General features: G+C 43.8%; 1 protein-coding gene and 1 pseudogene across 1 annotated transcript in view; one reads left to right on the forward strand and one right to left on the reverse strand.

Annotated features, from left to right (window-relative positions):
* The window catches only part of LOC126267330 (uncharacterized), a 75,879-nt gene extending 61,592 nt beyond the window's left edge, over nt 1–14,287 (reverse strand). The window contains exon 1 of the mRNA XM_049972435.1: nt 14,010–14,287. Coding sequence (XP_049828392.1) covers nt 14,010–14,036 — 27 coding nt within the window. The 5' untranslated portion in view covers nt 14,037–14,287. The remainder of the gene's footprint in view (nt 1–14,009) is intronic.
* Nucleotides 14,288–16,314: 2,027 nt separating this feature from the next.
* LOC126268428 (5S ribosomal RNA) lies at nt 16,315–16,432 on the forward strand (annotated as a pseudogene).
* Nucleotides 16,433–17,084: the final 652 nt, after the last annotated feature.

A 17,084-nucleotide genomic window follows, 5' to 3' on the forward strand; every position in this document is an offset into this window, starting at 1 on the left:
TAAAAGAGGATGGCACATGAAGGCTGATGACTTAAAAAAGAAAAAAAAGGCATTAACAACTTTCCGAAGTCTGATTTCCCTTCTCAGATGTCAAACTTCTCATTCTGACATTCCTACAAAATGCAATCTCTTTGTATAGTAATTGAAGACGGCTGACATATGCGACCCGTCACAATATATAGCGACTCCTAACCGCACATTGGCGTATATTGTTCGTCTATGATAAGTTAATGTTACCCGCCATATTTCCCTCTCTGTATGTTCAGGCTAACCTCAGGAACTAATGCAGGAATTTTGATATAGTTTTCGCTCATCGGCAGACTGATCCACGAAAAATGTTTTTTTGTATATTATCTATTTACTTAACCTGATCTGATTAGGGCCATCAGATTCGATGTAAGATCTCTTACATCGAACCAGTAAAACATAGTTTACTACCGCTACCCCAGTTAAATCACCCAGCCGTAGACACTTCAGGCTACTGTGAGCAGCCGGGATGGGTCGTCAGTACACATACACAGAGAGGACCACATTGTATCTACCAACTTCAAGCAACAGAATTATGCTGATTGCAAGTAATAACATAATTCAGTTATGGGACCTAATTACATGCATCAGCAGTTACTACAGTATGTAATACACTGGTGTGCAAAGGGTGAAAGTAAATTCCATATCATGTATAACCGCCAAGTACAATATCTCGATGAAACTTGCACCATACATGGAAATAACTTCTATAGTACACCACAGAAGGTAACTGAAATAAGCAATGAGACTAACAGGAATGGCACTTGTATTCAAAGACAATAATTACACTGAAGTCACAGTGATTTAGGATGGTTTCCTGGACGTTCAAAGGATGTGTGATCATCAGGTGTGACAGTGAATGCTCTGGAACACGGTTCCATGCTGGCCGCAAGGTTGACACGGAGTTCCTGTGCAAGGGCATCCCATTCTTCCACTAGCGCGAGTGGTAACTGCTGAATCGTAGTTGGTTCATGTGGTAATACGTCTCCCCAATGCATGTACGACGGTACTCAAGTTGGAGGAATGGCCGGACCAGACCGTTCGCCGAATACCCTATCAGTCCAAGAGCTTCTCTACCTGCGTCGTTCGATGCGGTAGCACCTTTTCATCCATATAAGTGAAGTCAGGATCGACTGCAACCCACGAAAGTCGCACTTGGGGAAGGAGTACAGTGACAGCAGTGACACTGTTACTATAATGGGAGTACTGTGTTCAAATGTTTGGAGGTCAGTACTTCCATGCATTATGCCTGTCAACACCACACACACTTTTGGAGGTACCCTCATAAGATAAGAGGTGGGAACACGTTATGCCTCCAGGAACATTGCTGAAGAAGATCGCTTTGGTGGTCCAAGTATTATGGTGGAGGAATGGAAGGCCCCACCACAAGAAACCTTTAACCAACTTTGTGGCCATTATGGGAGCTCTTTGCAGAGCATGCTTTGCCGTCCGCGTTGATCACACAATTTACTGAAAGCGATGTCGCGCCTTTTGTAATGTCCAGTGAACCATCATAATTCGAAATGGCTTCAGTGTAATTATTGTGTCACTTCTGTTCATGTGATTGCGTATTTGTTTCGCTCATCTCCTACACTACACTACACTACACTATACTATATTATACTAATCTAGATGATTCTATACTATACTAGAGCATTTCTTTCTAGTTGAAGATAAAATGAATTGTAATATTGAGCAGTGACACATCGCGGTGAAGTTGCGTTCATCCTCAACTTTTGCACACCGGTGTACGTATTTTCATACCTGCCTGCACCTTGAAAATAGCGTCCCCCGAGTTCCACACGTTTGTCTGGATACTCTGTTGAACGTGTCACAGAAAAGCTTTCCTAACACGCCTTGGTATATCCTACGGAGCGCAGCTCATGTCACAGGTATGGCAGACTTAAATTTGTCAGATGTCTGCAAACGATTAACAAAGACCTCTCTGCCACATAATCCCAGAGCAAGTAACCAGGAGCTGTTACCTCTGATGAACTGGACGTACACGTAGCATCGGCAAAGTGTGATTTCACAGTTTCTGGAAATGTTAGGCCGAGTATAACCGTGCCTTGGTCTGCTGTTTGAGCCGCTGCGCCATCCAGCTGAAAGAAATGTTATTCAGCAAACCTCTGCACAATTTTGCACTACGGGTCAGGTGTCCAACTAAGAAAAATAGGAATGAATAATCTCACAGATACCAATTTCACAATACACAAAAACGTTTGCACTCGCTTGCGCCTTTTCATGTTAATGTCGTGGATATGCCGGAGATCAGTACCTTGTTAACATCTCTAATCATGAATAAGTTTCGTTCATCGGGCATCAGCCGTTGTTAAACAAAAAGTAGTTTTCGATTCACTGGAATAATACCCGTGCAGTTGGCGAGTCTGTTTCGTCTACCGATGTCACCCAACTCTCGAACCACCTGCAGTTTATGTGGAGGACACTTCAAACGATCAACGAAGCGGCCGGAGACACGTCGAGATAGTTTTAATGCTCGAACATGTCACCACACTGAACGTTTGGGACTGTGTTCAGGCTCTCGCTTCCGAACAGTTCTCTCTTGGCTCGGTGACTGAAGAATCTAAACACTATGAGTGACCTTCCGCTGCGAATGCTTTGCCCCTGGGGTACAGTCAAATAGCGATCATTACTCTTCTGTCGTCATGCCCACAGAACCAGCTCTGATAAAGGATTCAACAGCCGTGTCTGTGCAAACTACCGCTCACGAGGAGAACACAGGAACTGCAAAAACACAATTTTCCCACAAACTTCGGTTAGTGGACGAGGGATCAAAATAAGCGAACACGTGTCTCCCTCTGCCCGTAGACATTCAACCATTTCTGAAAAATCGACAGTCAAGGATCTCGATGCATGTTTCTGGATACTTTATGTGCCTTTTACCGCAGCCTGTCTGGAGATGAAATGGTGGCACAGTGTCTAGCATCAAGGCTTCTTAACCATGTGCTCTGTGTTCGAAACCCGATCCTCACTTTTAATTTCGTTTTTGATTATATACCGATGTCTGGAGAAGATTATTACACGAATGTTTCCCAGTGTATATTAAAACAATATTGTCATTATTCGCCAACTAATTGTATGTCAGACGAATGAATTTAAAAAAATAGAAAAACTATTTGAAGTTGTTTTTGGTGAATTTTCTGTAATGATCTTGATTCAAAATCAACTGCAAGCACCAGTTTTCGGAAACGTGACCCGCTATTCATCGTGTGCTGCGAAATTACTGCAAACGTGCGAAATCTTCGCCATTGTGAACGACGTTTCTTTCCCGAGTGAGATTCATAGAACGAAATGTTACTGTGGCAAACCTGCCTATACGCGATGCTCGTGGTATTCGGAATATATCTATCGAGATCGTCCAAGGAAACGTACCAAATCTTGCTGAAGAGTAAACGTATGAATAACAGAATATGAGAATTCAAAATGACTGTAAACCCTCAACATATTATACCCATCTATAAATGTATTAAATAGGTGACGCTTATTTTGAAATCCAGTTGTAATTTTACAATTCATATAACGGCGTTGAATCCCCAAATATGATAAAAAACAGTCGTGTAGTAACACGGGTAGATAAACGAAAACAATAGTAAAACAAAATAAAATAAATAAATATTCGGGTTTAGAACAATGGGCGCAAAATTATGAAGCCTACTGAGCTCCAATCTCGTCTGGGAATACAGTGCACGTAAAGTACCTCGAAAATGCCTCGAAAGCTTTGACTGTCGTTTTTCCACCAATGTTTGAGTACCTACGCATAAGCCGAGACACGTGTTCCCTTACCTCGGCTCCCCTGCCATTGAGGTAATTTCCGGGAAATCTGTTGATGGTACTTGTGTTGTTTTCGTCAGTGGCACACTAAATTGCTGATTCCCCGATATTCAGTAATGTACGCATGTGCATCATTCGACACGCATGTGGTCGTTGTTGTCAACTGCAATTGGTAGATATAGCGAATTTGTGGCCTGCTTTTGTATGAATGAAAACGATTACTATACAGGATGTTACAAAAAGGTACGGCCAAACTTTCAGGAAACGTTCCTCACACACAAATAAAGAAAAGATGTTATGTGGAAAAGTGTCCGGAAACGCTTAATTTCCATGTTAGAGCTCATTTTAGTTTCGTCAGTATGTACTGTACTTCCTTGATTCACCGCCATGATTTCATACGGGATACTCTACCTGTGCTGCTAGAACATGTGCCTTTACAAGTACGATACAACATGTGGTTCATGCACGATGGAGCTCCTGCACATTTCAGTCGAAGTGTTCGTACGCTTCTCAACAACAGACTCGGTGACCGATGGATTGGTAGAGGCGGACCAATTCCATGGCCTCCACGCTCTCCTGACCTCAACCCTCTTGACTTTCATTTATGGCGGCATTTGAAAGCTCTTGTCTACGCAACCCCGGTTCCAAATGTAGAGAATCTTCGTGCTCGTATTGTGGACGGCTGTGATACAATACGCAATTCTCCAGGGCTCCATTAGCGCATCAGGGATTCCATGCGACGGAGGGTGGATGCATGTATCCTCGCTAACGGAGGACATTTTGAACATTTCCTGTAACAAAATGTTTGAAGTCACGCTGGTACGTTCCGTTGTTGTGTGTTTCTATTCTATGATTAATGTGATTTGAAGAGAAGTAATAAAATGAGCTCTCACATGGAAAGTAAGCGTTTCCGGATACATGTCCACATAACGTATTTTCTTTCTTTGTGTGTGAGGAATGTTTCATGAAAATTTGCCCTTACCTTTTTGTAACATCCCGTATAAAGGCAAGCGAAAATGAGATACCTGTCTCGAAATATGTATTGGTTGATGAAATCTTCAACAAGTGGAACTGGGCAATACATTACTTCCTGCTGAAAAAGGCAAGTGTTCTAGTAAAAGGAAAAGGAGAAAAGAGGCTCCATTTCCCACGCCCCATTCGACGTCAGGTGAATTGCAGTATCAACTCAGATACTTCGTTTTACTATGACTCTTCGGAATGGGGCGGTGCTCCGGAGAAACTAGACGGCCTGTTGAGGGCGGCCGACATTGAACTCAATTCCGGGCGTTACGGTCATGGCAAGGTTCCCCGCCACTGGCGGGCGCAGCGCCCGAGCACCAAAGCACCGGCAATGCTCTCCGGTCCGTCTTACTTTAACGGCCTCACAATTAGGCACGGTACAGTTTCCAGCAAAGTCACGTCATTGATGACGTAATTTATGTTGCGGGTTACGGTGTCTTCCGGTTGTTACGCAGCGACATAAAATTTAACGTTTTCCTCGAATTGCCCCTGCGGCGGGCCGTAATATCTTCCGCCGCTGCGGACCGTATTGGCTGCTACCAAAATTTCCAAAGAGCCCATAAAAGTTCACTTCCGTTTAAACATCCGAGCCGGCGCCATAGGCTGCGTAGCTGCGAGGAGGGCGGCGTTCGAACCACACACGCGGTCGGCGTCCGCAACTGCTTCACTGAATAAGAAAGAGGGTGCGCCCCTATAAAGGCTTATAGCGCGCGGTTAGGGCGTTTTGGAGTTGCTCTTTTGAAATTACTTAAATTTTATATTTTTTAACTAGAACTCTCCGCGACTGTAATTAAAGCAGTTGGCGCACAATGGGTTTTTACTTCGGTTCGTTTCTTGTAGTTTGCATATCACGTAAATGCTCTTAGCATTTTTATCGCTCCATTATGGCCAGAAATATCTGCAGGACGTGAACAGTAACAGATACGACCGTACTCACAGAAATACACACACACACACACACACACACACACACACACACGAAACTGTTGCTCCATCGACCCCCTAACATTTCACAGACAGTTGAAAATACACAAACTCGGAATTATAATACGCAGAGCAACATCCGTTTTGGTGTCTAAACAGTGTATAGAACTTTTTGTGTCTAACTGGGGGAATTACACATTTCAGTGCAACTATTACTGTTTTAAACGCCATTCATAGCACATAAAAAGAAGAGATCTTTATTGTAGCTTTCTTTTCAATCATTCCCGATAAAAATATTTCCGTTTATCTCGTCAACACCCGGTGAAATAACTGATCTTGACGTTCGGCGCCATCGTTTTCTTCTTAATCGGCACATTTCTGAGAGATATCCACTCCCTTAGAGGACCAGTTAGCGCGTCTGGCTGTAATGCAGCAGGCCCGGGTTCGATTTCTGACCTGATCGGAGATTTTCTCCGCCCGGGGACTCATTTCGGATCGACACCCAAGTCGCCCGATGAGGCGCCAACGAAAAATACACTTGCAACTCGTCAACCGAACTGATGCCCGGCCATCAGTGCCGTACGGTGATTTCGTATGACTTAAAACATAAAAAATAAATACTGCAAATTCTACAAGAAATGCTCCTATTTCTAAGCAGTCAAATAAGTTCATCGTTAGATATTTATAAAAACATGGTTTCTTTATTATATGTTGAGAAAAAGATACGACCATGAAACAGACAGCCAAACAGGAGCCTTTGTCTCGATAACTTCAGCCATTCAGGATATATTTCAGATTTATTCTGCATGTCGTTTACTCGGATACGCATTCAGCAGAGACGACGAATATGCGTCTAAATCATGTCACTTTGCTCTTGCCAAAACTAGAAAAATAAGTGAAGAATCGCGATGAATTACGGGAGAGATTATTTTCAGCGAAATGCGGGAGGATAGTACCTCAAGAAATTACAATGATCATCAGTGTTAAAAGCGAAATTGTGCATCGTAAGGTACGCAGGCACTTAATATTTTACAACGAGTACAAATGTCCTTTTGGAAAGGATGAGGATTGTTAGTACCTAATTCTCCAGTTATTAAGAGACTGGTATAAAAAACTGAACTATACGGAACGAATTTCGCTTATTTTGAACCGACTGCGTATGTAGGAACATATGACCTTTGATAATGTCAGCTTCCCCTGTTCGCCTGCTATGTACATAACGAAATTTTACTACTCAGAATATTTTTATGTAAAATAATACCTCAAATCTTAATACGCATTTCATTTGTAAACGGTTGATGTGCCAAGTCCGTGACTTAACAAATTGTTGATGTCTGTCCGAAAAGAAAAGGCGAAACTGTTATAGAAAGTCGATCTACTACTATAACACGTTTAATTCGGTACATATACTATTTTTCCTGGCTGCAAGAACGAGACTATGTCTGGCGTGTCACTAACATGTTAATCAAAAAGCTCCGTCAGGTTGTTACGTACATAAAAATTTCTCTCGATGTTTTCACACGCAGACAGGATTAGCCGAGTAGTTTGGATACTTCAACTCGATTCTGTTCAATAGCGAAAGCTTTGGGAGGATTGCAGCTTCGGTGGCGTTAGTGTACATAAAAATATTGTTTAATGTTGATCACCGAATCCCCTGTTAAATTCTCCTCGGGGACCAACTGATTCTCAAACTCAAATGCCAACAACTGTAGGAGCAATGCTGATTCGTAGCAATCTATAAAAAAATTATGTAATACTGATAACCCAATGGGCTGTTAAAGTCTCTTCGGTAAACTATGAGTTTATAAACTCAAAGGCCAATAAATTTACTCCTCAACGGTAGACCTATTTGTGGGTTACAATAACATTCACAACTATAATAACAGAAGGAGAGGTAATATTCAGAAAGAGTTTTCTTCAAAATCGGAGTTCTCGGGTGTCCAGCCTGGACACATCGTAATTACTCGAAAACTAATGGGTTAATTATAACGTACCCGGCTGGACACCCAAGAATTCTACAAGTTAGAGATACGCCAGGAAAACATTACATCGTGAACGCAAATTCCTGTTAGCACCAACGTTCATATCAACTAGGTTTCAGCTCTTGTAGTGTACAGACGGCTTATAGCCATTTCTGAAAGCGTTAGAGCTAAATTTTTAATATCAAATAGTAGCATAATATAAGAGGAAGAGCAAAGATTTATGGAAACTAGCTCTTTTATATCTAATATACGTATACGAGGAAGAGTAATCTAGAAGTAATTGTATTAATTGGCAATGTGCGTACTTATCACTGAAGTCCATATAATGAGCAGTGATTTGTGACGGTTAAATTAAGATAAACGGAACTGCTTCGGTGAATTATTGCTACCAATCGTAATACGATTTTTTTACGTTTCTATGACGCTTCAGTGTTGCCACAGTTCAAGGTGCCTATGGTTTGTAGTTACTAGTGTTGGCAGTCTTCTCCGTTTCGTTGTTGAAAGGTGGCAACAACGCTTCCAGTTGTGAAGTAATTTTAGTCCTGTCTCTCTGCCGTACGGTTATTACTGGTTTTAGTATACCTCACTTAAGCAGCCTGCAGAAACTACATTTGCATGTTACTGTATAATTTTACACGTTCCTCACTCTTGAAGGCTCTCCTTTGTGATTTACGGTACATCGTAATGTGTGAGAGAACGGATAAATTAATAAATTATAAGTGAGTACTCAGAATGCCGTCAGAACAATTTAACTGCGATGTAAATATCTGTGAATATATTAGCTACCCAATCATCAGCTTTCTTTTGTAGCACTAAATTTCAGAAGTTTCTATTCTATTCTATCCAAACTATTTATCGTCCATGTTTCGCTTTCGTATATGGATACACGCTTTACAAATATTTACATAAAAGACTTCCTGCCACTGAAATCTATACTCGATGTTAAAAGATTTCTCTTCTTCAGAAGCGCTATTTTTGCGATTGCTTCTGCACATTTTATACCCTCGTATTTCGACCGTCATCGCGTACTTTGCTGCCCAAATAGCAAAACTCATCTACTACAAGCGTATCATTTCCTAATCTGGTTCCCTCAGCACCACCTTATTTAATTCGACTTAACTAAACTCCGTCAGGACAGGCCAGGAAGGCCCAATGTTTCCGACCGCCCACCGTGCCATCCTCATCCCACAAGCGTCATTGGATGTGGATGTGGAGGGGCATGTGTTCAGCACACCTTTCTTCCGACCGTATGTCAGTTTACAAGGAGCCGCTACTTCTCAATCAATATCTCTCAGCCATTGCCTCACAATGGCTGAGTGCACCCCGAATCACGACAGCCTCGGCAGATCGAATGGCCACCAAAGTTCTAGTACTCCTTACCCGATTTAACCAACGCACGCCTCTCAAGTTCTCAGGGGTCACGACTTCCCCGATGAACTTCGTTATAGTTCAGCCAAATTAAACGAAAAATTTGGATATTATGTTCACAAATCTTCGTCGCAAATCAATCTATCTGTTAATGAAAAGAGTATGAAAATCGCTGTAGTCCCTGAGATTGACCTTCAAATACACAAAGAAAAACTTGGCAGGTCTTTATATATTCAGTATTTTGTGTTTTACAAACACATTGCTATGTCATACTACGTAGGCTTCTGCGGCTAGTATTCGCGTCCTTGGTGATGCAGGTTTTATGGGCTTTAGGCAGGTCCACAGTACGTTCCTCTGTCGAACGTTTCGTACCCCAATACTGGAGACGTCATCAAACGGTATAAAGACTCAGATAGCAATATGAAATTTAAACAGGCTTAGCAAACCGCAAAGTTTATACGTATCCATGCCAAAATCGGCCCGTGATGGGAGAGTTGGTGCTTTTGGCTTATTTGCTTCTAAGACCCGCAATGTGTCGAACTTCAGTTCTCTTTCTTTTCTGTTTTGTTTGGATTTCTGGGAATTCCCTATACAACCTTGAATAGTGATGATGAAAACTGCAACAGAGATACGTGTGCCCTAGTTGGAGGAAAGATGATGGACATTGTAGAGAGTCTTATTCTGCATATTTTGTGGACATGACCTCTAAAGGAGGCAAGAAAGAAATTAATTTCTCCAATAACGCATCGTCAAAACGAAAAAATTCAAAAAAATTGCAGATATTCAGTAATGTAACGTGGAGTTCCGACAGTGATATACCTGCCGGATGGAATAGGAAGAAGGGGAAGTAGTTCTGATATATCATGTACCCTAACCATATACTTGAAATGTATAAATGTCCTCTCAATAAGGTTTTCTGTACATCTCAGCAAACCACATATTCGGAGATAATTTATTGGTCTCAGTACGTGATGTGATACTGTAAGATGAGTTTTCGTTTCTTCTGGGAACTGGACGTGTCAAAACGTTCGCTTGGATCAGGTAACCACCAATTACGTTTCTCCGATTCTATGGCTTTATCAATTTCACTTGTAACGAGGACGTAAGACAGGCCATAATGATGGTTCAAAATGGCTCTAAGCACTATGGGACTTAACATCTTAGGTCATCAGTCCCATAGACTTAGAACTACTTAAACCTAAGGACATCACACACATCGCGAAAGAACTTGCCCCCCTTCTAACAGCCGTGTACCGCAAGTCTCTAGAGGAACGGAACGTTCGAAATGATTGGAAAAGAGCACAGGTAGTCCCAGTCTTCAAGAAGGGTCGTCGAGCAGATGCGTAAAACTATAGACCTATATCTCTGACGTCGATCTGTTGTAGAATTTTAGAACAAGTTTTTTGCTCGAGTATCATGTCGTTTTTGGAAATCCAGAATCTACTCTGTAGAGATCAACATGGATTCCGGAAACAGCGATCGTGTGAGACCCAACTCGCTTTATTTGTTCATGAGACCCAGAAAATATTTGATACAGGCTCCCAGGTAGATGCTTTTTTTCTTCCGGAAGGCGTTCGAGACAGTTCCACACTGTCACCTGATAAAGTAAGAGCCTGCGGAATATCAGACCAGCTCTGTGGCTGGATTGAAGAGTTTTTAGCAAACAGAACACAGCATGGTTGTTCTCAATGGAGAGACGTCTACAGACGTTAAAGTAAACTCTGGCGTGCCACAGAGGAGTGTTATGGGACCATTGCTTTTCACAATATATATAAATGACCTATTAGATAGTGTCGGAAGTTCCATGCGGCTTTTCGCGGATGATACTGTAGTATACAGAGAAATTGCAGCATTAGAAAACTATAGCGAAATGCAGGAATATCTGCAGCGGATAGGCACTTGGTGCAGGGAGTGGCAACTGACCCGTAACATTGACAAATGTAATGTATCGCGAATACATAGAAAGAAGGATCCTTCATTGTATGATTATATGATAGCGGAACAAACACTGGTAGCAGTTACTTCTGTAAAATATCTGGGAGTATGCGTGCGGAACGATTTGAAGTGTAATGATCATAAAAAATTAATTGTTGGTAAGGCGGGTACCAGGTTGAGATTAATTGGGAGAGTCCTTTGAAGATGTAGTCCATCAACAAAGGAGGTGGCTTACAAAACACTCGTTCGACCTATACTTGAGTATTGCTCATCAGTGTGGGATCCGTACCAGATCGGGTTGACGGAGGAGATAGAGAAGATCGAAAGAAGAACGGCGCGTTCCGTCACAGGGTTATTTGGTAACCGTGATAGCGTTAAGGAGATGTTTATCGAACTCAAGTGGCAGACTCGGCAAGAGAGGCTCTCTGCGTTGCGGTATAGCTTGCTCGTCAGGTGTCAAGAGGGTGCTTTTCTGAATGAGGTGTCGAAGATATTGCTTCCCCTACTTATACCTCCCGAGGAGATCACGAATGTAAAATTAGAGAGATTAGAGCGCGCACGGAGGCTTTCAGACAGTCGTTCTTCCCGCGAACCATACGCGACTGGAACAGGAGAGGGAGGTAATGAGAGTGGCACGTAAAGTGCCCTCCGCCACACACCTTTGGGTAGCTTGCGGAGTATAAATGAAAATATAAATTTAAATGTAAATCCATACCCGAGGTAGGATTCGAACCGGCGACCGTAGCAGCAGCGCGTTTCCGGACTGAAGCGCCTAGAACCGCTCGGCCACACAGGCCGGCAAAGATGGTTCAAATGGCTCCAATCGCTATGGGACTTAAAATCTGAGGTTCCCTAGACTTAGAACTACTTAAACCAAACTAACATAAGGACGTCACGCACATCAATGCCCGAGGCAGGATTCGAACCTACGACCGTAACAGCCGCGTGGTTCCGGACTGAAGCGCCTAGAAGGCCATAAAGACGACATTTCTATGTGTTTACTGCAGTATATGGTGGCGGATACGCAATATGTCAGGGCCACTTCCCGGGCTGCTATTCCATTCGTTAGGTGTGTTACTGTAGAGACTCCGCCATACAATACTGAATTCCTTTAACTTTTTGTCGTTCTCTCCATGAGTCGTTGGAGAAAGTAATGTGTTTATTGTCTGCCGTACGGGGTAGGTTCAAAAACTGGTTCAAGTGGCTCTGAGCACTATGGGACTGAACTTCTGAGGTCATCAGTCCCCTAGAACTGAGAACTACTTAAACCTAACTAACCTAAGGACATCACACACATCCATGCCCGAGGCAGGATTCGAACCGGCGACCGTAGCGGTAGCGCGGCTCCAGACTGTAGCGCCTAGAACCGCTCGGCCACTCCGGCCGGCACGGGGTAGGTCTACAAAATATTTAGAATAACACTCTCCGTAAATAACAGCGACTTCGTCGTGGTGTCTCTAACTGGAGATTTGTAAAAGACCTCTGTGGCAGTAGCGTGAAGTGATGTGAGTGGTACTTAAATCACAATATCAGCGACTGGAGGGTGAAATGTATCTCTCTGCTTAAGAATGCAACTTGGTCTCTTCGGATCCTACACGTTTGGTTAGATACCATAGAATACTTACTTCTCAGTTTTTTACTCTAGTACACGACACTAAATAAAATAAGAAACTTACTAAAGAGTTTATAATGGTTGGAAATATGTCTGGATTAAGTTGAAATAGCGAAGGACACTAAAGAAATTAAATGTTCTTAACACACACTCTCTGTGAACTGCATTGGGGATCATACACTGCGGTTACACTTCAGCTCATTTTACTCCTGGTCCTTCCAAACATAATTAATGGCCCTCAGTCTACCAAATACGTGGTAGAATGCTTCCCTTGGTAGACGCGTCTGTCATATTCGGTTAGAATAGGGGACTATCTACTTTGAAATTGCAGCCAGTCGCTTTCATTGTTTCTTTTAAAGTAACTTTTTTTCTATTTTTACGTAGATTTAACGCCGCAGCATGACCATCTTAAGATGTAAAAATAACCAGATGTTTTTAAGTAGCCCAGCGCAAACTTTCCAGTGTGACGCTATTTCGGTAACTTACTTGTCACTAATCTACTGCAGTTATCCAATCTGGGAAATGTGAGCTATGCATTAACAAAGAATCTGAAACACGTGTCATTTCTGACGAACCATCCGATTGTTGACAGGTGAAGGCTAGATTACAGGCAGACGAAGTGTCCGTTTTCCGGCTTGTATTCGATTCAGCGATGTATTAATTTCCAGCCACGCACTTCACCGCTAGATCATCAGGCCCTATACACCCCTACATGGAAGATAAATTCGAACTTTGAACCAAAAGCATCTGCTCACTTGGATCGTAGTGATGTCTTGTGATACCCAAAGTTGTAAGTTACACACACTATGCACTAGCGTGGAAATCACAGCACTTAGAAGCACTTGATTTAGCTACTTGTGGGCAAGCTTCCGATTTCTGTATCCACAGCGTGTGATGCGGCAGAAATATATCGAAGATAGCCAAAGGGAAAATAATGTTTTTATGCAGTATAAATCAACTGGTCACAGTTTTAATAGAAGTCACGCGCTATACAGTTTGGCTTGTCACCTACGATCACTGTGAATCTTAAGTCAGAACACTGTGCTATGAGGCACTGGTGATACACTAGAATCTTTTGTCGGAAGGTGGTAGTTCAAATTCTGATGCGGCCATCCAGATTTACGTTTTCCGAGCTTCCTGTGAATCTTAAATCACATATTCAGGGACGATTCATTTGAGGACACGGAAGATTTGTTTCGCCAAACCGACAATGAACCCTCTGTCTTATGACCTCGTCGTCGAGGGATGCTAAACACTAACCTTCCTTTCCCTTCTTTGATCAATAATCGAATTTTCCAATACACTTCCACAGAGAATCACAATGAAGCGGACACGAGCTGCCAACTCACCTGCAAGATACTCGTGGCTCGAGCCATCGCTGGCACTGCTGTAACACTGTCGGTCTTCTTCCGGCACTTCCTTGCTCAGCTGGGAGGCAGCGGAGAAGAACGCATTACGACGAACACCCTGTCAACAGCTGCTGGTCGGCGTCCCGATCCCAGAGCGTTGACCAGTCACACACTGTGGGCTCCTATACACTGTCCACCGACGTGACCACCTCGACACTGACACAGACTGGAGGTTGGTATACCACCCGTGTACCTGGCCGGCACGGAGGTGGAGGGAGCAAAAATGTCTCGGCCGCGACGGCGTCTCCTTTATATAAACTGCCGCGACGCCAGGTGGGAAGAAGCGCCCGAGCTGGCGGAGGGGACCACCAGCACCAATGGGCGCCGACGGCGGCGCCGGAGAAAGTAGGCTACAGCAGCGGCGGCGGCTGGGACCCCCGCCCGAAGAAAGTACACGTCGAGGCGAGGAGCGGGCAGCATCCGCGCCTTACTCTCACCCTCGGCTCAGGAATGCCCGACTCTCCCAGTAGGACCGCGCATCCGGCTCTACGAGCCTCCACTTCTTCACAGCTCATCCTGATCGTCCAGGGCTGTGATGTCACCACGCCGTTACAAAACTCGAGCAGCCATCCGGGACAGACCTCTCACTAGCTGACCGACTCTGAAAAAACTCGGTAATAGTGACATCACTACTGCTGTGGAAAAGCGGCGCAGTCGCCCGTGACATCCCATTCACCGTTTAGCGTCTCCAAAAACATAGGAAGAACTGACTCCGGTATTGCTCGCCTTTCGTTTCCAAGAGAGTCTGGTGCTATGGGTCGCGCAGAAGCGTTGAGCAAGGTGGTGCAATATTTAAGAAGTTAGATATGCATAAAACAAAATCAGTATTTTTTTGCTGGGAGGGGGGGGGGGGGGGGGGGGGAAGCCCGGGGGGAGGGGGAGGAGAGGTTCATCAGTCCTATGAGTGGGTACCGTTCTCCTCAACTTTCTCTCCTGTGCCAAACACCTAATCTCAACTTTGCACTTGCACCTTGAATCCTCTATTATTTGTATGATGTATTCCAACCAAGCGAGGTGGCGCAGTGGTTAGGACACCGGACTGGCATTCGGCAGAATGAAGCGTCCGACCAACCTGATTTAGGTTTTCCGTGATTTCCCAAAATCGCGTCAGCAAGTGCCGGATGTTTCCTTTGAAAGGCACGGGCGACTTCCTTCCCCATCCTTTCCTAATCCGATGGGACCGATAACCTTGATATTTGATCCCCACACCACAGTCAACCGAACCGAACCGAACATGTATTCCAAACTGTGTGTGCCACAGCAGTTTTGCCTCATAGTAGCTTGAGATTTGATAGTACCGTTACTATTGACATCAGTATATAAATGAAGTAGTAGAAACTGCTTGCAAATGATACTGTTGTTTATTAGAAAGTAGCAAAGCCAGGAGGTAGTATCGATTTGCAGAACAACCTGCAGAGAATTCGGGAATGGTTCAGGCTCTGGCAGTCGCCCCTTAACGTAAATAGACATCAATCATGACACAAACGGATGAATGACGTTAGCTGCTAGTGATGATTAATTTATATCAATGGCGAAATTTGGAAATTTGTGCAGGACCGGAATTCGAAACCGGATTACTACGCTGATCTCTGCGCCATCCGGACACAATGGTCATCGCAACTGCATGAACTACCCTAACAAGTTTCCCGTCAGATATAAATTCTCAACTTATGCACACACTACTGATGTAGTGCCCCTTGCCCATAATCTTCATTACTCGCGACATTTAGCCGATTCCCATAAGAGTTCGATCGTGGCGTGCATCTCCACTGAAGTGATCAGCTGGCCCTCAAGTTAAGTAAGTATGTTATGTCTGTTCTTTCAGACATAACCTGCAGGACAGACAAACTTTGATTCCTAAGATATTATTAACTGAGACAGAAAAAAATGACTGACATTAGCTGCTTGTGGGTATTGATTTAAATCAATGAAGAAAGATGTACAGTTGTGGTGGACCGGGATTCGAACCCGGATCTCTACAAGGCAGGTGTGCTGACCTTTGCACAGCTAATGGCAGTCATTTCATTGCATCGTGATTCATAATGGATGCGGGGTCAAAATATGTCTGTTCTTTCGGAGATATTCGAAAGAATAGATACCACATAAGTAAATAAATGTAACCTTCTGCGCATTCACAGGGAAATAAGTCCACTACTGTGCAACTACATATCACTGTATAAATTACTGGAAACAGTATCTACAGCATAGTATCTAGGAGTAATTATCCAGGGCTACGTTAATAGGAGCCAACGACGTTGCCGCAGTGGTAACACCGGTTCCCGTCAGATCACCGAAGTTAAGCGCTATCGGGCTGGATTAGAACTTGGATGGGTCATCATCCGATCTGTCAAGCGCTGTTGGCAAGCGGGGTGCATTCAGCCCTTGTGAGGCAAACTGAGGAGCTACTTGATTGAGAAGTAGCGGCTCCGGTCTCGGAAACTGACATACGCCAGGGAGAGCGATGAGCTGGCCAAATGCCTCTCCATCTCCACATCCAGTGACGCCTGTGGGCTAAGGATGACACGGCAGCCGGTCGGTACCGTTAGGCCTTTCATGCCCTGTTCGAACGGAGTTCTGTTTAGTTTAGACTTTTCCCTTAAAAAGAACGACATCATAGAACAAAGTGCAGGAAAAGCGAATGCCGGACTAAGATTTCTAGGAAGAATCTTAAGGAAATTTAATTCATCCGCGAAGTAAGTGTCTCACAAGGCTCTTTTTGGATCGATTCTTGAGTAGTGTTTATCAAGCTGGGATCCTTACTAGGCAGAACTGCTAGAAGAGATAGAGGAGAGCCAACGTAGACCGGATCGTTTCGTGACGGGATCGTTTAGTTGGCTCGAGAGCGATACAAAGTAGCTCAACAGACTTCAGTGACAGACGCTACAAGAGAGGCGTTAAGCGAAACGGAGTGATATACCACTGAAATTTCGAGAGAGCGCTTTCCGGAGAGAGTTGAATAATATACTACAGCTTCACGGAATAGCCGCACGGTCTACGGCGCCTTGTAACGGTCCG

This window comes from Schistocerca gregaria, chromosome 4 (assembly GCF_023897955.1).
Source record: "Schistocerca gregaria isolate iqSchGreg1 chromosome 4, iqSchGreg1.2, whole genome shotgun sequence".
Taxonomy (NCBI): Eukaryota; Metazoa; Arthropoda; class Insecta; order Orthoptera; family Acrididae; genus Schistocerca; species Schistocerca gregaria.